General features: G+C 42.9%; 1 protein-coding gene across 4 annotated transcripts in view; it reads left to right on the forward strand.

The window, feature by feature from the left end:
• Nucleotides 1–19,585, forward strand: part of TBL1XR1 (TBL1X/Y related 1) — a 583,295-nt gene extending 563,710 nt beyond the window's left edge. For all 4 annotated transcript variants that reach the window (XM_085635413.1, XM_085635415.1, XM_085635414.1 and 1 more), the window contains exons 16-17: nt 5,186–5,287; nt 16,182–19,585. In XM_085635413.1, coding sequence (XP_085491539.1) covers nt 5,186–5,287; nt 16,182–16,208 — 129 coding nt within the window. In that variant the 3' untranslated portion in view covers nt 16,209–19,585. The remainder of the gene's footprint in view (nt 1–5,185; nt 5,288–16,181) is intronic.
• Nucleotides 19,586–22,421: the final 2,836 nt, after the last annotated feature.

A 22,421-nucleotide genomic window follows, 5' to 3' on the forward strand; every position in this document is an offset into this window, starting at 1 on the left:
CCACCCTAAGGGACCATAGACAAATTTCACTCAGGCTGCATGACATGGTGCAAACCATGAGTGAAAACATTACATGGGAAACACCTGTTACATGCCAAAGTCATTGCATCTAATATATGTAAGTCACCCTTATGCAGGCCATTGAGCCCAAAGGCCGGGTGCTTTAAATTTCATGTGAGGACATATCTGAATGAGCAGAGATGCCCCTGTAATGTCCAGTTCTATTACTGGATATTGCAAGTGAGCAGGGAAGCCATCTTAAGGTATGTACTGGGCACTAGTCAAAACGAGTCCCCCAGCCACACAATGGCTTCACTGAAACAAATGGAGTTTGGTATCAAACACCTCATATTAATAAGCCCACACTGATTCCAGTGATGTATTTATTAATGCTTGCACCCAGATGGTACCTTATGAGTATCCCCTGAAACCCACCAGCCCTCTAGTGTGCTGGCTGACTAGTCCAGTCCAGGCTGCCACCGCAAATAGGTTTCTGATCACAGAGGTGAGAGTTCACGCTCTCCAGAGGACAGGAATTCCTGCACTGGAGGGAGGTGTTTTACACCATCTCTGGGAAGGCTGGAAATCAGCATTTCAAGGCAGGGAGCTTCAAAGAGCACACCGCCTTAGCTATGCGAATCTGGCTTACGTCAGGATAGTTCCACCCTTAAGGTGGGCTACCTGATGCGGATACAAAGTTTAAGTTTCCCATCTTGGTGATGGCAGAATTAGAAACTCTGGGACAGGGTTGTGCCCACATTCCACAGGAAGTGGTCATATTGGAGCCGTAGTGACCCCAGGGGTAAGTAGCCCATTGGCGACTATCCTACGCTTTAATTTTTTATTTGGCACTTGGTATTGCCTACAAATCGCTTCCGAGGGAACATCTCAGCATTGCAGTGCACTAAAGGGGAGAAGACTATCTAAAATAGTCAGATCTTTAGCCCCTTCTTGAAAGAGGTGAAATCGGGGCAAGAGCGAACACCTAAATGAAGCTTGTTCCAATGATAAGGGGCTTTGTAGGAAAATTATCTGCCCCCATATCATGAGGTACAGATGCAAAGAATCACCAAGAACGACTTGTCCGGTGATCTCAAGCATCTCGACTGGGGATAATGGCTTAGCAAGGAAGCCAGGTAGACTTAATTTAAAAAGGGCTTTGTGAGTCAAGCAGCAAAGTTTGAAAATGACACGCTTCCTTATAGGCAGCCAATGCAGATTTCTGAGGAGTGAAGGGCGAGCGCGAAGGGAAGTTACAGATTAAGTTCTGCTTGCAGGGTATCATTTACCTTGGTCGTCAAAGCATTCCCATATTCCAGGCGGCTAGTGATAAAGAGCCTGGCCTACAGTTTTTTTAGCCCTGTCGGGAAGCCCAGGCAGGGCTTTTGTTTAAAAGCCTCAAGGTAGTGAAACATATGCCACAGGTAGAGCTGATATGATTTTTCATAGAGAGAGAGATTGATCTAGCCTTATGTCAGATATTTTTACCACCTGCTTTGGTATAGGGGATGCTCCCAGGTGTGCGGGCCACCAATCATCTGACCGTATCTCGGCACCCTTGCCAAACAACACCATCTCAGTCTTGTCGCTGTTTAATTGGTGGCAGTTCTTCTTCATCCAGACAGCGACCTCCGACATACAGTTTGAGAATTTGCTCTTTACCTTCTCTGGATTTTAGGGCCAAAGGAGAACAGAAGTTACGTGTCATCTGCGTGTGACAAAATCTCTGCACCCTAGGCTCTAACTATTTCGTCGAAAGGCGCCATAGACGTTAAACAAAGTGGGGCTCAGACACGATGCCTGGGAGACCCCCTTGTCCATATGCATCAGTTACGACTTAAGAGTTCGGAATAACTTTTTGTTCGATAGTCAGAAAAGTCCATGAGCCAGTGAAGTGCCCTGCCATACAGCCCTGCCTTGTGCAGCCTGTGGGTAAGAATAGAATGGGAGACCGTGTCGAACGCTCCTGATAGGTCCAACAGCACCAACCTGACTGGAGTTAACACATCGAGAGAGAGTGATATTATCAGACACAGCCAGTAGTGCAGTCTCCGTGCTGTGAAGCTCTCTGAAACCCGATTGTGAGGTATCCAGGAAGTGGTAAGCTTCAAGAAAGGCAGAAAGTTGTTTAATAATAAACCTTTCTAATGTTTTTGCAAGGACGGGTAATAGTGAGATAGGTCTGTAGTTGGAGAGCACTGTTAGATCAGCAGTCGACTTTCAGCAGGGGCAGTCTTCCAGTCCCCAGGCACTTTAGTCATGGAGAGCAAAAGGTTGAATAAGTCAGTGACTGTAGGAGCCAGGGATACCGCTAGGCTGTCCATTGTCTTGAGCAGACAGAGGTCCAGCAGAGAGCCAGACTTCTCATGGAGAAGTGAGTCCAACACCTGGACTTCCGAGAAGGGTACAAAGTCACACAGGTTACCAGTGGCTAAAGGATGTGGAATAGTAAAATCTGACTCCTTCTCGTAAGTCATAGAGAAGTTGCTATAGATGAACTCAATTTTGTTTTCAAAGAAGACCGCTAATTCATTGCGCAGCTCTAGTGAGGCCATGATTGATGCCTGGGGATTCGTGAAGCTATTTAAAACTGTATATAGTTCATTGGTGGAATTACCGGCATTGATGTTTGTAGAAGCCAGATAGGCTTTCTGCTCTGCTCTTATATTATGAGAGACTCTAAACCTGCAACGATATTCTACTTTGTCCATGGGAGATTTGTCAGGAACCATCTGCGCTCGATGCGTTTACAAACAGATTTTTCTTGACGCAGATTATCCGAAAACCATGGAGCTGAGCTTCTGACCGAGGCGGATGCACATTTTTTTTAATTAAAGGGTGCAATGCAGTCAAAAACATTGGTCACTGAGTCATGACTGACAGACAAAGCCGTGTCCACGTCTATGTGGGATAGAGACAGGGAAACTAAACCGGCCTCCTTGAAAGCCGCAGGGGTAACGTTTTTACAGTTGCGTTGTAATCTGGATACAAGAATAGTTTTCTGCGGAATATAGACCCTCATTAAACAATTGTCAGTCCAGATGACCGGAAGAGGAGAATCACAAGAGACTTAATTCGTATTGGTTTTGGTAAAAATAAGGTCCAACATGTGTCCAGCCTTGTGTAGGGCTAGACACTGTTTGAGCCCCAGTTATTTTAAATCTCCTAAGAGTTGGATCACACCGGTTTCATTGCTGTTTTCCCCATGATAGTTGAAGTCACCCAGTCGGAGAAACTTCGCAGAAGCCAAGGCATAGGGTGCAATAAAGTCCATTAGTGCCTGTGAGAACTCCTGTTTGTGCCTAAAGGACGATATAATAGTACCCCTTTCCTTGTCTCCGTGGCAGATAGAGCTTTCTTATATTACATGTTTCTACCCAGCCAGTGCAAAGTGTGTCAATTAACTCAACCTCTAGGGGGCTGCGGAAAGCAATAGTAATACCCCCTCCTGGATCATCAGCCGGTCTGATATGTTCAGGGATGTCTAGAGGAATGCAAGGAACTGCAGAGTTGCAGAGCCAGGTTTCCGTAAAAAAGCAACACTCCCCGAACGCCCCTCAATCTAGTATTTAGGGCAGGCCGTGCCACATGGAAATTATATTCCTGCCAACCGAAGATGGACACCGAAGAGCCACGAGAAGCGAGTACTGTGGAGAAGAAACTGATTGGCGCCAACCCTGCCAGCCTTTCTGCTGTTCCTGCCAGATTGCTCTAAAATAATCTCGTCCTGCATCTGCTGTGCCTTCAAAATCCTGGGAGGACTGCCTTCCTTCAAGAAAGACCCAGGAACTACTGTAGAGTAGCAGTGTGGCTTCCCTGCATCCTTCAGGCACTCCAAAAGTACTGAGAGGACTCCTGGCCACAGAAAACCTGAACCCAGAAAGCCCCCCTGCACCTGCGTCCCCTAGCCTGAGTTGAAGGTGGCCAACTGTGCCAGAGTGCCCCCCTCCAACCCTCCAGAGACCAAATCCACCTTGGGTTTTCCCACAGGAGTCTCGCAGATGCCACCTACAGCCTCTTTGTGGTAGGCACTCTCTGCCGCGAGTGTCTCTGTTGATGAAAACCCGATGCCTCAGAACACCTGCACCCAGCTGCCCTGGCCCAGAGGAGAATAGGACCAAAGGTGTCCCAATGTCCCTGAGCATCGTGAGACCTTAGCCCCCTTGTTGACTCAGCCTGACTGTTCTCCCAGTCCCAACCTTATTTGCAACCAGACCGTTACCCATTAAAGTTAATGGGATCGCGACACTTTACCACACCTCTGCCCCCGGATTCCCAGAGCCTCCCTAGGTGATCTGTTTGTGTGGCCTTGGACCTTTCCCCAATACTAACATTAGGTCCTGGAGATTGGTTCCGCAAGTCGCTGTGAAGTGCCCAAATTCAGTACATTTTTTTCCCCTCATAGTCTAACATTGGGTACCCGGTGCTGTAAAGCACCTCTGCACCCAGCTGCCCCACTGTTTTCCAAGGTGTGCTGCCTTGGACCTTGCTCCCTACTTACCCTAAGTCCAGGAGATTGGCCCCGTAAGCCGCTGTGAAGAACCTGTATGCAGTGTATTTCTTTCCTCGATAGGACAACATTACAGCTTCAGAAATTGCACAGTGTCCATTTTTTAAAAACTGTAAAAACAATATTTTAAAAAAAATTCATAACTCAAAAGTACTTTACTGATTCCGATCTTAGTATTAAAATTCATATAAAAGTACCTGTTATTTTTATAAATTGGTTTAAGAAGTCTTTATTGAGTGTCTTTGGGGTTTGCCTGTACTTTTACACAGTGTGCCTCTTTTTGGTCCACTATATAAATAACCAGATTCCTACACTTAAAACCAACCCAAAGTTTATCCCAAACTGCAAACAGTGATCAGCCAAGCTGTACACACTCTTCAGTCCTTTGAATCATCCTCCTGCTAGCCACTGCTTTACTGCCTATGCAGAGCATGTGTATCTACAGCTACTCATGCCTCAAACAGAATAATTTACTTACCCTGTTTACAGCATGCAGTGCTATAGATTCACAAGCGCATGTGTTTTTATATTATCCACAAGTAGGTTTAATATATAATTCTCTTAACAACTGATCTCAAAATCTCTTAATCCATAAAATATATACTTTACTTCAAATATTTTTGTTTGGTATATTTATTTTTCTTTTGACTTTTGAATTTTATATTTTCTTTTCAGACGGGTGCTTTAGTTCACAGCTATAGGGGAACAGGAGGAATTTTTGAGGTGTGTTGGAATGCAGCAGGGGACAAAGTTGGAGCCAGTGCATCAGATGGTTCAGTAAGTATAATTTGTTCAACATTAAAATATCTTTGAAGTCGGTCTAGTTGATAGTTTGAAAGATTTGGAATTTTTCTTAAATATTGAGTAAGCTTCTCATGCTTTTGCAAAACTAGAAATTGATGAAAAGAAGTTTAGTAGTACCCCTTTTACAGTGCTGCTGCAAGGGTTTGGCTGTTTTTTCCCCCACTGTAAGTGGAAGCTGGTCTCCACATAAAGTTCACACATCCACTTCTGCCTACCATGGATACGTTAAAGCAGGAACCAGAATCTTCCCCATTGGATAGTCCCTAATTGATTGTAGCCCTCATCCTGCCTGGAGCAACACCTGAAACTCAACCTGCTGGCAGCCCCCCACCTCACCATCACTGTCAGCCCACACCTGACTCACACCATGAACTGCAGTTCCTTTTTGCTTAGAGGTATACCCATGGCTGATAAACATTCTTTTGATTTGGCAGTCTGTCAGCAGCGAAAGACAAAACTATGTCAATGGGAGGGTATAACAGACCCATGCAGACTAAAAAAAAAAACAAGGCAGGCATTTTGCATGGTAACTGGAACAGATAAGTTTATTCTGGAGACCAACTGCAGAGTAAAGTGTAGTGATTTTGAAATCCCAATTTTTGCTCTGCCGATTAACCCAACGCAAAGGGTCTGTTTTGCTTTTGAGCCATATGTCACCTAGCTCTTATTGATCCGCTTTCCCCAAAGAAACCTAATTTCCATACTGACGTTTTCGGGCTCTAATGTCGCCAAACATGGAGAACTATTAGGCTGCAATGTATTGTCTGAAACTGATCAACTTTTCACCCTGTTAGGGACCCATCTGTTCAAACCTGTTGTGATGCCTTCTTTTCTGTTTTTTACACTGGTGCAAGAAATGTAGACATACACTAGTGTGGGCCATCATCACTACAGCTAAGCAAAAAGGATTTCACTTCTGGGAGGGAAGAACTACATGTTTGTTTGTGAAAACAATATTTTTCAGTTAGAGGAACCTACTAACATACACAAAAGGTACTCTGACTTACAGAAACATACTATTCATTGGTGAAGTTATTGGTTCCTCCTCACTCCATTCTTCCACTCTACAAAGCTAATGCAGTGTACCTCATGTGAATCCCTTCTGGCTGTTATCAGAGTTTGAAAAAAACATTTTAGGCAGAAAACTGGCAATTTAAATTCTAAACCATTCGTTCCTTTACTGGCTTAGGGATTTATAGTTGTGCCAGTGGTATAGAATTCAGCGGTTTTGTTAAGCAGTTGAAAGCAAAAGTTTCCTTTTTTATATACAATTAAAGTTTATTCTGATGGATACTTGATTCCTCATCTTGTGGCTACCACCAGCGCCTAAAATGGAACCGGATATTTTTCTTAGCATTGCTCCTGTGCGTTAGCATCATGCAGTTCCATGTCGACTGAGTTCTGACCAGGAAGTAACACTGGAGCCACATATAAGCGCCACCTCTGTGAGCTGACATAAATTCCTTAATTTCTTCACATTCGGTCATGGATCTGGAACTCACTTCCAAACCTTTTTCTCGTCTTTGAATTTTCTACTAACATTTTCAATCTAGGGCTGTCACAAGCAGATTTCTGTGACAGATCACTGGTACCTAGTACGTCTCAAGTGCCTGGGGTCCTTGCACAATTCCTAGTCTTGCAGCAACTGTGTTAGGATGAATCATGTCAAAGTCGAGGACACGGACCCGTTCCCATTCTCCAGGTCGTTCCCCTAAAAAAAACCTCCTCGCGTTCCAAGTCATTTAGTAATTAATAAGTTGAAGTGATATTCTCCATCGTCCTGCCCACTCTTGACCAAAGAATGTGTGGGGATGTCGGGCTTGGCCTTCTACCAAGGAACCAATTGCACAAATTATAATGATGGGCCCAGAGTGCCTGGGTCCATCGACTCTGCAACAAGTGGAAACTTTAAAGGACTCCATACTGCACATCTTGAGCACCCTTCTGACTCCCTCTGGTGCACCATTTGGCCTCAAGAACTGAAATACTACCAGAAGATCTGGTCTTAACACGGTCTGTGCCTCTCAATTTCTCAGTGGTGTCCAGTCCGACTCCAGGGTCGAGGTCCAGCCGGACTTCAAATCTTGCTATGTGGCCCCTGCTGGCCCATGGCTCACAGATACCAGAGGAGGGACCTGGACTCTGAGAGGGACTAGACACAACCTGGTCTGAATTTGCACCTCCCACATCCTTGGCATGGCTGGCTGTTTTAACCTCATCCAAATTCTGACAGAACACCGCCATTACCCAGAATTCACCGACCAAAGCTTCCTATTGCTTTTGGCTCCAACTCTGAACACAGCATCGTAAAGATGATACTGGAGATCTTTTGCAGTGGTTATTTGACTGGCTTACAAAGTGTTACAGACCTACAACTCCCATCCATTGAATTATAGTCAAATATCCTAACTGAATTCTTACAGTCTGGGCAAGCTTTTACAGAACGGCTTCCTCCTCAATGGCCCCCTAACAGGCACACTAATGGACATTGAGCCAGATCTAGTTAGTGGCCCACAGGTAAATGGGCAAGTGACCAGAAGAGACAGACTTGCATCTGGTGACCAACCAACCTCTCATGAAACACCCAAACACCCGAAAGCTTGGTGGTCAAGGTGTCCACCAGTAGACTAAACCCTAACTCATTGCTTCCTGTATCTCCTGATAGGGACTCAAAATGCATGGAAGCATTCAGGAAGAGGAGGTTTTTCTCTGCCAGCTTAGTTCTCCATTACGTAGATGTCGGCTGCCTCTTGGGATGATTCTCCGATACGTTTTGGGTTATTGTCAGCAAGATCTTGCCTAGCAGTCCCTGATGAATACTGCACCAGCTTTGTTCAGATTATTGAAGATAGTCAAGTCCGCAGCATAGTCCGTTATCTGCTCTGAGATGGACACCACTGACTGCTTGGTAGGGTGGATGGCACTAGTGTGATGCTTGGACACCATGCTATATGATACTCACTGACTTTTTTGGAGTTTTTAATTTGTCACTCATGAACATGCAACTTGATGTTGCAAGTCTCTTTGGCGATTAGGCAGACTCTCACCTGTAGTGTTTCAAAGAACGTAGGGCCCGGCTCACTTCCTCTGCATTCCAGAAGCCCATTTGCGTGTTCCCCATATTGAGATTCGTGTTGGGTCTAGAACCATCAGCTGAAGTTCTGCGAAAACCCAAAAAGTAGAGAGGATTTTGATAGTCAACTAAAACACTATAAAAACAAACTATGAAGAATATCCGTAGAGGAGAAGACCGAAAACAGTGAAAACCACTGAACAGTAGGTGAACAACGTGAGCAAACTGGCCACCCGATCAGAGAATGCATGGGTAGGGAACTAAAACCTTTAAGGGATAAGAAAAAAGCATTCTTTAGGTTTTGTCCCAAGTGCCACCATAAATTCTCCCAGAACAACCACCAGGTCTGCAACCTCTGCTCTCCTTAAGTCCACAGCCCTGAAAGTTGTGAAGCCTGCAGTGATTTCCTACAGAAGACTGAAGACGTGGGTAAAGCAGACACAGGAACACTTTGCAGCTGCAGAAGAAGGGAAGCTTTTCACTTGGAGAACTCAGCTATGCGAGCGAATAAGAAGACAACATGGGTACCGAAGTGGCACCGATACTGATGTCAAGATAGATTCAGATGTACTACCGAAAGAAAACTAAAACAAAGTGGGAGAACACCAAAAATGACCATGTATCTGAAGGAAAAAAAAGGGGAGAAGCCAGGCCGAAAGATTTGGGCTTCAAGTCCCTCAGACTTGAGACTGCCTCAGCGCATGACCTCATCAACCGTAGGAAAGTCTAAGCCGAAGGAGCCTCCTGGGTCCCATCCCAATGGCATGAAAGGCTGCTCGGAGTCAAGCAAGTAGATGAGCCTCGAGCCCAAAATGGCAGCTATTATTATTATTATCATTATTATTATGTTTTCTTATATAGCGCCTGAATCGACCCCCGAAGGGGTATCTCTGCGCTTGCCTTGGGAACCCGTCCTGGCTTTTCCCTGTGAAAGCCAGGCATCCCGCCGCGGGGGGGCGTTGTGGAGATTAAGCAAGCTTAATGCCCAGAGTTGCAGAGTGTGAACCCATGATTAGGTCAGGCACCGAAGCGAGAATTATCGAGTCCATGGACATTTGAGCTCAAGACCCTGCCGCGTCGGGAATTGAACCCTTGTCCCGGGTCTGACCTCTGCTTCAGGGTCTGCCTGCTCTAACCAGTGAGCCACACTTCTCCAGCTATCCTGCAGAAGGGGCATCTCTGTGGGAATTTCGAATCCTGTTGAAATTTTTGGAGGAGAGCCGGAAAGAGGAGTGTGTACTCAAGCCACCCACCATGCCAGAGGAGTACCAGGAAATGTTCATTGAGGAGAACCTAGAAGGCCGTGGCATATTCCATGACGCTCACAGCGTTGACCTGTGAAAAGACCTTGAAGCTGGAAGGAGGGAGTTGACACGTACCGGTCGAGACCTTCCTCACCGATAGACGTAGCTATGTATAATGTAGTGGTAAAGCGAGCTGCAGATAAATACAGGGTCCAGGTGAAGTAGGAGAAAGCATAGACCTGCCTCCTCCTAGAGACTACTTCCCTCACAGAACAAGAGCGGATTCCTCCCAATGTTGCCCAGCATCCGAGATCAGGGAAGGGAGACATTTAGAGCACAAGTGACTTGCAAATCTGTTACTCTAATGGTAGAAAAGAAATACAAACTCAAACTTACTTCTAAGGCCCCTTGTACAACAGAGATCACACATCTGCAGATTTCATCATAGAGGCCATTGCAAGGAAGGGAGCTAGCGTCCCCTCATCCGCCAGCCACCCTTTGCCTGAGGAGGGGAGCAAGAGGGTAGAGGTGGTTTGACAAAAGGTGGAAAGAGGAGCAGCAACCCAGTGCAGGATTGCCAATGCCTCCTAAACTGCTAACCAATACTACCACTATGTACAGGAGAACACCGGTTTGGTGCTGCAAAGGATGATCCCCTGCAATAAATTACATGTCAAATGCCATGGAGGCTCTGCAGCTTTAAGGGGAACAGTCCCCATGAGTGTGCCAAGTGGACGCAAAAGCTTCCAAGGCACACCACAGCCATTTCTATACAAGCACACCTGCCTGCAGCATGCCTCGACCTCAGTGGCAGTTTTAAACAGCCACGCCAGACCTTTCAGGGTCGAGCAAGAGGGAGGGGACAGTCCTTCTGAGGATCAAGCTGCTCAAACTGATTCTTTACAGCAACACTGTCCTGTTGAGTGTCTTTGGCCACAGTGGTCAACAACTATCAAAATCCTCATTTGTCCAGTAGAAATGCATTCACTACTAGCCTACTGGTCACAATAACTCGGCAATTTCATTCTTTTGGCAACAGTTCTCTTTCTGGGCAGCCAAACAGCATTCAGACGTCTTTCACAGGTCCAGCAGACTGAAGTGCAATTTTAGAGCATTGGCTTTGTTTCCCGGGCTGCACAATGACAAGGACCGATGATCCAGGGATCTGGGCTACCAACTCGTCGAAGGTTTCTTCAGCTTTTATGGTCCTGTGCTGCGAACAGGAAGTCAGCCAATTGAATTGGAGTATCTGCGTTTGGCTAGACACGGATGACAACTTCTACATGAGCAAGACGCAGCAGGCACAATCCTTACCTTCACTAGCCCAAAGGAGCAGCAGGTGCGGTCCAACCTGTCAATCCGTATAACAGAGCAGACCTCTAGAATGTGACTACCAATTGCTCTTCAAAGGCTGCTCACCCTTTGAAGCTCACCTTTTGGGCCAGCACACAGTGTGATTTCCAGCTAGGTGGAGGAAACGCCTCCTCCAGATGCAGACCTCAATTGTTATTACTTTTATTGAGAGCCGTTGACACATTTGCTCAGGCAGGCAGAAGACTCTGTCATGGCCAACCACCGCGAATTGCCACTGGGAACAGGGCAACAGAATGGCAACTTTTTAAAAGTTGCATGAGACAACAAGATGCACTAATTTTGACTTGAACACTCACGTTAGGATAATGTAACCAGTTGTTCAATACCTAGAAGAATTAAATTTGGTAGTGCAGTTAAAAAGTTAGCACAGTTTAGGGGTCAGCGTGTAATTCTCTACTTGCCAGTTGGGCAGCCAATCTTTCTCCCAGTAAAAACAATTGTGGGTCTTTTACTGCTAGAACATGTTACACACGTTCTACCTTCTAATATTTAGCAGCCTGCCGTAGGACTCAATAGGCCTGCTCTAAGCGTGACCTACACATTAAAAAGGAGTTTGGGCTCTGCCCTTGTTTAAAATGGCATAGGTGAGTAAGCAGTCTGCAGTGGCAGGCTGGGAGTCAGGTTTTACCATGTCCCACTCAGGATGGGACCACAAGTCCTGCAGTCCCCAAGGGGACACTTTTGAGCTCTGGGTACCCCTGGTACTATATATTAAGGACTTAGTATATAATAAGTTAGCATATGCCAGTTAGGTACAAGCCAATCAAGCATACACGTTTTAGGGTCAGAACTGGCACAAAGGACTGGTTAGCAGGCCCCAGTGCACTCAGTCAAAAAAACAGCTGCATCAGTTCAAAACTTTGGGGGTGACTGTACAAATAGAGGCATTTCCTTACACTCTGCCTGCAACACAAGGTAGAGGAACTCCTACCAAAAATAGACTGTTGCCAGTGGAAATCAATCCGGGAAACTATTGTGGGGGAAGTGATGAGTATGATGGCCTCCTGCATCACTCCGATTGCCTGTTCAAGACTGCATATGAGACAATACAGGAATGGATTAAAAATTTTGGTCCAAAGTAACTGGGAGTTAGGAAGATCTAGCCGTCGTAACCCATAAGGTACAAGAGATGACATGGTGGAACATTGAAAAAATAACAGCGAGTAGACCTTCATGCAAGCAGCTCCAAAGGAGATGAGCAACACTGACGCATCCTACAAGAGCTCGGAAGCACACTTTGGACAGCTCAAAACCAGGGGAATATGGAAAGCAGAGGCGGCATTCCAAAACATAAATGTCCTGCTACTCAAGATTGTCTTACTGGCCTTAAAGACTTTCCAAGCAAAGGTGTGGAGAGTGACGGTGCAAATCCAAACAGACTACACAACTACAATGTTTTACTTCAACAGACATGGAGGGACCTTCTCATATGCTTCATCAAATCTAACCCAGGAGATTTGGAGATGAGCCAACCAAGGAAGAATAACCTTCCGAGTAAAACATCTGCCCGTCTTAGAAAATAAAGAAGCCAACAAAGCATCTCTCTCTGTCTCTCTCTGTCTCTGTCTCTGTCTCTCTCTCTCTCTCTCTCTCTCTCTGTCTCTCTCTCTCTCTCTGTCTCTCTCATTTATATATATATATATATATATATATATATATATATATATATATATATATATATATATATATATATATATATATATATATATATATACACACTAAGCAAGTACTTCAAAGGGTGCTTTAAGAGTGGGGAATTTAGAGGTGGACTTGTTTGCAGTGTCAGAAAATGGCAAAAGCCAAGACTTCGAATTCAGGCACCGACACCACCTCTCTCTGGGGAATGTCCTGTTGACAGACTTGTAAAGGAAATTTGCGTATGCCTTTCTGCCAGTTTCCCTCATACCTGTAGTGATAAGCGGGTGTACAAATGACGCTGATATTAATTGCCCACTGTTGTCTAAGTAAACATGGTTCTCGGACTTAATGGAATTGGCCCAAGGAAACGCAAGACTGCCAGCTACACACATGTTCTCCATGCATGGAGGCAGAGTCCACCACCCTGAACCCAATAGCCTGAGTCTGGCGGCCTAGCTCCTGAGGGCATAGTCTGAACACCTAGATTTCCCAGCCTAATCAATGGATATTCTCAAGCAAAGTCGAAGACGTAGCACAAGAAAATGCTACACGACTAAATGAAGGAGATGCGTCCTGTGGTGCAGAGACAAGGAACTGTTCCCCAATTGGACAAAAGATACCTCAGAGGTCGTGTACCTAACATGCCTTCCAGTCATTAGCTTAACTTATGCTTCAGTAAAAATCCACTTGACAACATTAGTAGCCTCCACAAGTGGACATATAGAGAGAAGACACTTCATGGCACCAGTGACCAAAATGTTGCTGGAAGGAGCAAAGAGTAGCTCCAACCAGATTGGCACCAACTGCGAGTGATAACCACCCAGGAACCTTACCTTCAAATACAGAAGTACAGGTTAGTCATACGAACCAGTCCGTACTTCCTACTAAAGGTCATATCACAGTTTCATGTAAATCAAACAATTCAGCTACCTGGTTTCTTCCAGAAACCTAACAAGCGAGCTGAAAAAGTCCTGCTCACACGGGATGTGCACCAGGGCTTCCTTATAACAAAAGGCACCAGTGCAAGTTGGGTGGCCCAAACAACCCAGATATGCTACCACAAATCCAGCGTGCAACTGGAGACAGAAGCTAGAGAATATTCTATAAGGAAAAATGGAGCCACTCTAGCCTTTCTAGGAAAAGTTCAAATACATTTCTTATGTAACCCAGCCACCTTGTCATCCATTCATAAAACACTACTGTGTGGACATACAAGTCAACAAGGTGTCACAGATGGGCATCATGCCAATATAAAGTACAAAAAAGGTACACACAGTGTCAAAGAAAATCATCTGAGATCATTCTCTGAGGGAGGATTTTGCTGTACTTTTGGCAAATCCCATTATTTAGGACAGTAGCTCTCACCCACCCTTAGGTGTCATGATTCCTTATTGGGTTCCTTCTCACACCAGGACCAGTGGTTCCTGGTGTGAGCTGCAACTCCTTTTAGTAAGGGAATGAACACTGTTGAGTGTTTCAAGTGGTAGAGGCCCTGTAAGAATCAATGGTAAGGGTGAGATATGCAGAGTGCAATGGTGAGTGTAGGAAAGGAGAAAACTACCTCCTGATGGCCTGCTCAACTACTTTTATTCTGGTCTCTCCACGGGATCCTTGAAAACTGAGAGTGGATTTAACTTAAACCCAATTGGAGAGATGTGTTAATGTTTCTGCGTGGTTTGTGACCTTACAAGGAGGTTCTAGGCATTCTTGCAGGACCATTATCAAAATATAGTCACTTTGCCAAATACTAGCGCTGAGGTGATGTGCAAGTAGTGAAGATGTTAGTGATCCATTGGTGTGTCTTTAATGCGTATGTGGTCGTGTGTATATGATTTTATGCAAGAAACATGGTGTAGATGTGGCCATTCTAGTGTAACATAAAAATTATCATCTTGATAATACAGCTCTCAATCACAGGAGATGGGTGTTATGCCTCAACTCAAGCCTACTTCTATAAACAACTTAGAAGAAAGAACAAAAGTGTTCAAACCTGCCAGATAAGAATTAAGATAAAGCAACATTTTAGCAGGTGTTGCGATTACTCAAATTTGTTGCTGATCCTAAACAAACAATAGCCAGTCTGTATTGTGTTTGAGTCTCTTATTTAACAGAAATTATGAGGGGGGCACTGTAAAAGTGAGCATTCTAGAAGCAGGCAACTAATCTGAATCATTCTCTGATGCGTTCTCAGGCCTACAACATGAGCCTGCAACGCAGCAGAGTGGAAGAGATTTGTCCAATATAGCGTGTTCAAACTCTTGGATCTCGTTAAACCAAATGCCTAGAAATGTATCTTTTCCCTTCATCTGCAGAAGCCAGACCTCACAGGCACTTCTATATGTCTCCATTTAGCAGCAATAGCTGCTTTCATGCAAAACAGATAACACTGCTCCCTCTTTAACATCTCTGTAGTTAAGGCCTTCATGAAAAACATGAAAGGATCGACAGGACCAAGCCCTCCCATAAAGCTGACCAGTTGTTCGTAGCCTTTGCTAAACTTCACAAAGGCCATATTGTTTTTAAAGCCAGTATTTTGAGGTGGATAGTAAAGTGTATCTATACATAGCAGCCACTTAGTCAACCCCACACACTTTCACCAAGTACTATTGTGTAGACATCTTAACCTAACAACAAGCGATGGTTAGCCAAACCTCCCTAAGGACTTTGACATCTGCATCATCCACACACTAGCCACTGCCTGGATTGGAGTACTGCTTAGTATGTGCAGAGCATGGGCACGTACAGCAACACATGCTATGAACAGCAAATGTTGCTTGCCGTTTAAGCATCTGTTTGTAGCTTGTAGTGTTGGAGATTCACATGCTCCCATCCTCCACCCTGGACATTAGTGGTTCTGCTTGCCGACCTCTTCCTTATTTATCAACTTAATTTCATAACACACGTGAACAAAAACCTGCATTTACTCCAAACTTGCTCATACCTGTTATGTGGAAAACAATGACATGGAGTTGGTGCCCATGTGCCTTATCTATTAAGGGTGGAGTCATGGTGCATCCTGTGACTCGAAAGCTTTTCTTCCAACAAAAATACCTTGCAATTGTCTGAGCCCAACATTAGGTGGCAGAAGTATCTAGAGCGTGTGAATCTACAGCACTACAGATGCTTTCAGGGCATGTATCATTTTCCTTGTATACTGTGGGTTCTGGGCAATTGTAATTGGAGGGCTGCAGATTCAATAGTGGAGAGTCCATGGGCGATAACTATTTTGTAGCGATTTACAGATCCTGACAATAACCTAATTTCCACCTGCAAAGTCACACAGCGGTACTAACTGTAAATAAAGGAGCTAGTTATAGAGTTCGAATGGACTCCCTATATGTAAACACTTTAAAAACACATTTAGAAAGCTGGTCAGCGACTTGGACAGATCCTTGACGTTTTTGCTTTTAGATTGTGTAAACTATAGTTCTAAACAATAAGTCAACATGTTTATGAAAGTTTTCAGCATCTGGCATTTGATTGTTCTTTATAATCAATCGGTGTTTTAGTTCTAAAGTATTTGTTGTTTTTCCTGCAGGTTTGTGTATTAGACCTTCGGAAATAGCACAGCTAGTTGGAAGCCATGGACCGACTATGAATGTGTACATAGCCAAAATGACTGTCCTTGACCCTGTACTGCTATAGTCCCCCTTGAACCATGGCCAGTCCACTGCAGCCAAACTCAACTAAATATATACTTCTCTATAATTATAAGACTTTGAAACCTGAAGAGGATGACTGCGTTATTTCACAGCTTTTGAGTTCAGTTTTCATAGTTCTGGATTCTGCTGTGATCCTATGGATGTTTCTTGAATGAGAAGACAGAAGAGACTTGGAAAAGAGAAGCGCAAACCACAAACAATATTTATACCAACATTGGAAGACACCCAGTAATGTCCTTCCTCCTTTTTTTTGTTTTTTTGTTTTCTGCGATTGAAATCCTTGGTTGAAAAGGAGATGCGTACATTTATTTCCTCCGTAGTTGAGCAGCTTGCGTGTACAGAGAAAATGGGCATATACCGAAACCTGCAGCAATTGTTAATTCCTAGTTTTTAAACATGCCTCTTTTGTGAAAGTTTATGGATGCATGAAGAAAGGAAGTGGATCCGTTACTTATTCATACCTTTCTATCTAACCATAAAAAGTTTATTTTTTTAAATAATTAATGCGTTCTTAAAAGGCAAAGCAAAGATGATTGGTACATTTTGTGACACAAGTTTCAATGGATGGGCAGCTGAATACGATAAAAACGTGCAGTTTAATGTCATGTTTATAAAACAAATGCAAACATCCATAATATATTTAATGCTATGTTTTTATGGTGATGTGGCTGAAATGCAGTATCATCATATTTGAGACATACTTTTGCCAAACCAAGAGGAGGAGGGCACAAAATAAAGATCATGCAGGAGGTGAACAATTTGTCTTCTATTGCTTTGAGACCATAGTAAAATTATGGTAAAATTGTGCACTATTGTGAAAGGAGCAACATAGAGGTTCTTATTGTTTGTTTTTTGCTATTTCCTTTTTTTATATGAGATTAAAAATGTTCTGAACAAAGGTTCCTGTATCAAACTCTCCAAAAATAACCAATCCATAACCATAATTTGTATAATTTAACCAAATTCCAGTGTTAAAAGTATCTCTTCACATAATTCTTGATTGAAAACCGCTCCAATGTGCTATGAAGATCACTGCCTTTTAGGGTAGGCATATTTTTATCACCTTAAATTTATACAGGATTTTTTTTACCCTGGAAGGACTTGCTTCAAGTTTGCTTTCAAAGCATTGGTTCAGTGTTTTGTGCATGCAGATTATCAACACGAAACTCCCTTTATGCAGATGTTGGTTATTCTGTGACCACATTTATCTAAACTTAAAAGTAGGTGAGCTGCTACCTTTTTGTATTTAGCACTAACTACCATCTTATTTTTTTCTATTCTGTTAGCCACAGCAAGTGTGTCTCAAAGTAGGAACAGCAGATACGTGTCTGCTAATGGGATTACAAGATGGATGGTAGATTATTCTTTGTAAATAACATTTGACTCTAATTTAAACTTGAACAATTGCTTCTTATTTTAAGCAGATTTCCAAGACCTACATACCAAACAGCAATTATTTCTTTCAGTGTTATCAGTGCCACAGCATTTGCTTTTATCACGGATACAATTGTGGCTTTTAATTATATTTCTCAAGTCTAATTTATTTTCCTAACCATGCATAATTTAAACGAATAAAACGGTGCAGCTTAACTTTGATACACCTTTTGTGGCATTGAATCCTGTGCATTTCACAAAATTACTTCAACTTGAAGCAAGTCTGAGTTATATTAAGGTGATTTAGCATTTCTTAACGGTGTCGAGAACTCATTTCCAAAGGATATTAGTACCCCTGAACAATTGTTTTTAGTTGAAGCATGGGTAGGGTAAGAGGGATCTTTAAAGTCAAATATATATATCCAAAAGACAGCCATCTTTTTATGGATCTATGCTCTCTATTGGATATTTTTCATCTTTATATATACACACATATATATATATTTACATATGTTTAGAATAATTTCCTGCGAGCCGCATGGAAAAGTTGTAGACTTTCTGGCAATTGAATGATTGAATTTTTTTATTGCTGGAGGACCATGCCCTTGTCGGATGTTATTCATGCTAGAGAGAGTCTGTGCAATAATAATTTTTTAAAAAGTGCTCCCAGGAATAGACACAAATGAATATGTTTATGATGACATTTCCTGTAGCTATTTATTTTCAGTTGCCGCTAGTTTAAATTTGGCTTAGTTTGAAAGTGACTGTACTTTGTATTTTAAAATCGGTTTGTTTTCAGTTTGCATGCAGGTTGCATCAAAACGGTTCCATTCCATTCCGGGATTTTTTTGTTTTGTTTTGTTAATGAAGGCTGAAGCAGTTCATGTCTACATGTGCAAAACAGCAGCTGACCACTTTTGAGGCAGGGATTTGTATTTAGGACTACAGCTATTTTTGGAAATGCAGGATTTTTCTTAAAGTTAGCACACATTCAATTTTCAATAGCGCTTTAGCGCATTAGGAAGTGTTTGCAGGCTTTTCAGGGTGTGTTTATTTGAGAACACTTTTCACCTGAACTTTCTTGTTTTAATAACCTGCAGCCCATCCAAAATGGTCTGACATCAAAATGATAAGTTTGATTTTTGCAAATTGAATTCCCAAATTGGAAATTCAAATTTGTATGTTTTGGTTAACAAATATGCAGTGTAGTTGTAACATGTTTAAACGTTTGCCTTGGGTATTAATGTTAATGGTTTATTTCCAAAGGTTTTTACTAAATAAAGCAAAGTTATGATCCTGGTAAGACTTCTGGATCTGGCTATAGGTGATTGGCAAGCATTTTATTGATTTACGATTATTTGAGCAAGTCAATAATTTCACCTAAATACCAGTTTGAGTCACGCTATAGTTAGTGGTCATGGGCTTATCACACAAATACAGTCAGGGACTCTTGTGAAGCAAATGTTATACCAACTGCGCTTGACCGATTCATTCAAGTTGTCTTGATTTTGATGTTTCAAATCCTTTGGGTCTAATTCTGTGAGCATTCATAGCACTGGATTACATGTCTGCATCCCTCTTCAGTTTTTTTAGTTTAATAACATGCTGTAAATTGTAAATCAGCCCATGCCAGTTTTTGTACTTGTTGAAAGGACTTTTAATGTTCATTTTTCATAATTGTCTAAAGACTGATCTAGATGTTCTGTTCTGTATTGTCCTGGACCATGTTAATTACACTTTGATGTATTTTGGTTACACCAGTGATTTTATCCCACCCTCCAGTGTCCATTTTTAGGCCTTCTAGGCACATTTCTTTTTACAGTTTCCCTTTGCATTGTATTGCTCTGACAACTGTAATTTGAATCAGATCTGAAAGAGGTCCAGAATAAAATATATTTTGATATTATGTTATGCATTTTATAAAGCTCCTTTTTATATCTATTTTTTTGTACAGGATGTTTACCTTTAATTGTATTGCAAGCTTTGGGAAGAGGTTTGTTACATGTTTTTTGTACAGCACATTTCATTATTTTTCCATTGCTTTTACCAGTTTTATATTCCAATTGTAAAATAAGAGGTACAGCGTTTTTTCAAGATTGTATCTGTAGTATATATGGAATATATATGGTTTCTATAGCAGGATTGGCAGTATTGCGAAGCGCTTTTTTTCTAGACCTGGGAATATAGTTTTGTTTCTTGTAAAAAATAATGGAGTTACCTTGTTTCTCTAATTTTCGAGCAACTGTCCCACAGCAGTGTTAAGATTTCTATGCTCAATTCAGTATTGCACTTGCCTCAGAGTTAGATTTCCTCATTTTTTGCAATGTAGTTCTTATGGGAAATGTTTCATGGAAGAGGCATTTTAAACCCATGGCAAAGATTTTCCAATTTTATCATGTTTAAATACTGATTATTGACATTCTATGGATATACGTAATTTTGGAATGTGAAAATGTGTAGGTAGGACAGTGCTAAAAACAATAGTGTAAGGTGTTATTCTTTACTGTCACAGAACAATAATCATTCAGACAAAAGCAATGGAGGAAGCCTGCATGCTGTGAACATCAGCCTTTCACAATGACAAATGGTTTAGTATGTCAAAAAGTATTTCACCTTGAATCATTTCAGAATCCTGGTGGATTTGCAGTGTTTGCATCTAGAAGTGTATAAACTGTTCAACTATTTGGTTTAGTTTTTTTATTTTCTTAAATATGTGTAAAATCAATTCACAATATTATATTCACTCAGTAACCAGAGTTCACACCTTTTTTTTTTAATCCTTTTTCTTAACATGAAATGCCCAGATGATTACTTTGCTGCTGGCAAATTCAGGATTAAAATATTAAATCCTATTGTAGATAATATATCAATATTGGCTACGTCTGAAAGGATCAAAGACTGATTTGCCACTTACAGAGCAAACTTATTACAAATTATTTAAAAGTCTAAATCCTACAATACAGTAACATTAAAGGCAACTCATTCTGCTTTAAGGAAGTCAAAAACTTTATTGCTTCTAAAACGGAATTTAGTCAATTTTTGTCCATGGAGAAGCAAGTAACCAAGATAGTCAAGTTAAATGGTTACTGAATCTGAACATTTAGTTTCACAAAACCATAAAGTCCCAGGCGTCTTGCACAAAAACAGCTTATAATAAACTGATCTGTAGTACCTCCTATAATACGTTTTCTATTTAGTTATGATGAAAGTATTTTCTTAGCATCTGTGGTTATAGATACACCCTAGTCAGACCTACACAAGGTCGTGGCCCCTGTAGCCTGCCTTGCAGACTGTTTGTGCCGAAAACTCCATTGGCCTTGAAATCACCCTCCAAGGCGGGGCCGGAGGTCTCCCAAAGGCCATACCACGAAAGAATGCAGGAGAAAATTGACGCAAGACGTCAAATTGCCATTCACCTACACATGAGAAAAATCAATTCCTAGGACCCCAAGGCCTCGGAACCCATACCTAAGAGGAGGAGGCTAACATTTGACAAGGAGCTCATGCTGAACACTCCATCCGATGTGCCACCACCACCCAACCGTTTTAGAGAAACAATTATTAGCTGCCTTCCTCATGCACCGGCATCCCCACCACCACCAGTGCGGGAAGTGACTCCACCATCACACTTCTCAGTCTTACTCAGGCAGCCCCACCATTTACACCCCTCCTGACTACAAGATACCCTTTTATCATCACCCAACAGAGGATCTCTGGTTGGATTATAACATAGACCACCCCTGGGGGCCCCACTGTAGCCTGTTCTACTTGGAGCCTCTCCCAGTGTTGCAAGGATTCTATTTAGAAACAGAACTATGCCTGGGATCACAGAACGTCTGTATGTAGGGACTGAGTCACCATACCACATCAGTATCTATGGACCCAAAGTCTAACTAGCTCATAGTGCTGTACTTGCCCTCTTAGCCTTCCCAGGGTAACAAGTAAGCTGCCACCCCAGAACACAACACTCTAGTCCCCTCAGAGGTAACAGGTCATCACCTATTCTCTCACTCATACGTGTATAGAACAAACAACTGAAAGACATGAGGTGAGTATACAATATTTATTGAAGCTATTGTGCTCTATTGCAAAGCAACTCTGCTGCAATTAGGAAACATATGCAACTTAGTAATGTGATTAGCATCTGAAAGAGACACGTTAGTGATAGATTCCTTACCTTAGAATATCCCTAGGCGCCAGACTGGATCCGGAAAGTTTTTTCGCTAGCAGTACCCCTGTGCGTCAGTAGGTGGCGTCGTAAAGCTCCGCATCCGTCGCTGGCGTCGCATGCGCTGAGAGGACGTCACGGAGACTACTTAGGCTCCACCCATGTGCGCTGACGTCAGTTATACCTTTTTCCGCACCAGTAAGCGCAGATCCGGTTAGAGCACATACCTCAGTCACTTTTTGACTATCTTTTTGAGACTTTTTGTCTCCTGTCAGTTGTCTACTCTGGTGCACGTAGGGATGCCTATTTTTAAGTCTTGTGGGGCCTGTTTGGCCATGGCCCCGAAGACCTTGCACGAGCGGCGCCGGAAGCTGTTTGAGGTCCGGCACTCATCCCCGCTCCGCCCGTGGTCCAGGGGCCACTCCAGAGAACGCTAGCGGGCCGTCATCATTATCGTTCTATGGGCTCCAAGTCGTCACCCTCGGATTCGCGTAGGAGTCGACACAAAAAGAAGTCGAAGCGTTGACGCTGTCCGATGTCCCCCCGTTGGTCCCCGGATGCAGACGAGGGGGAC

Source organism: Triturus cristatus, chromosome 11, assembly GCF_964204655.1.
Source record: "Triturus cristatus chromosome 11, aTriCri1.1, whole genome shotgun sequence".
NCBI classification, from domain to species: Eukaryota; Metazoa; Chordata; class Amphibia; order Caudata; family Salamandridae; genus Triturus; species Triturus cristatus.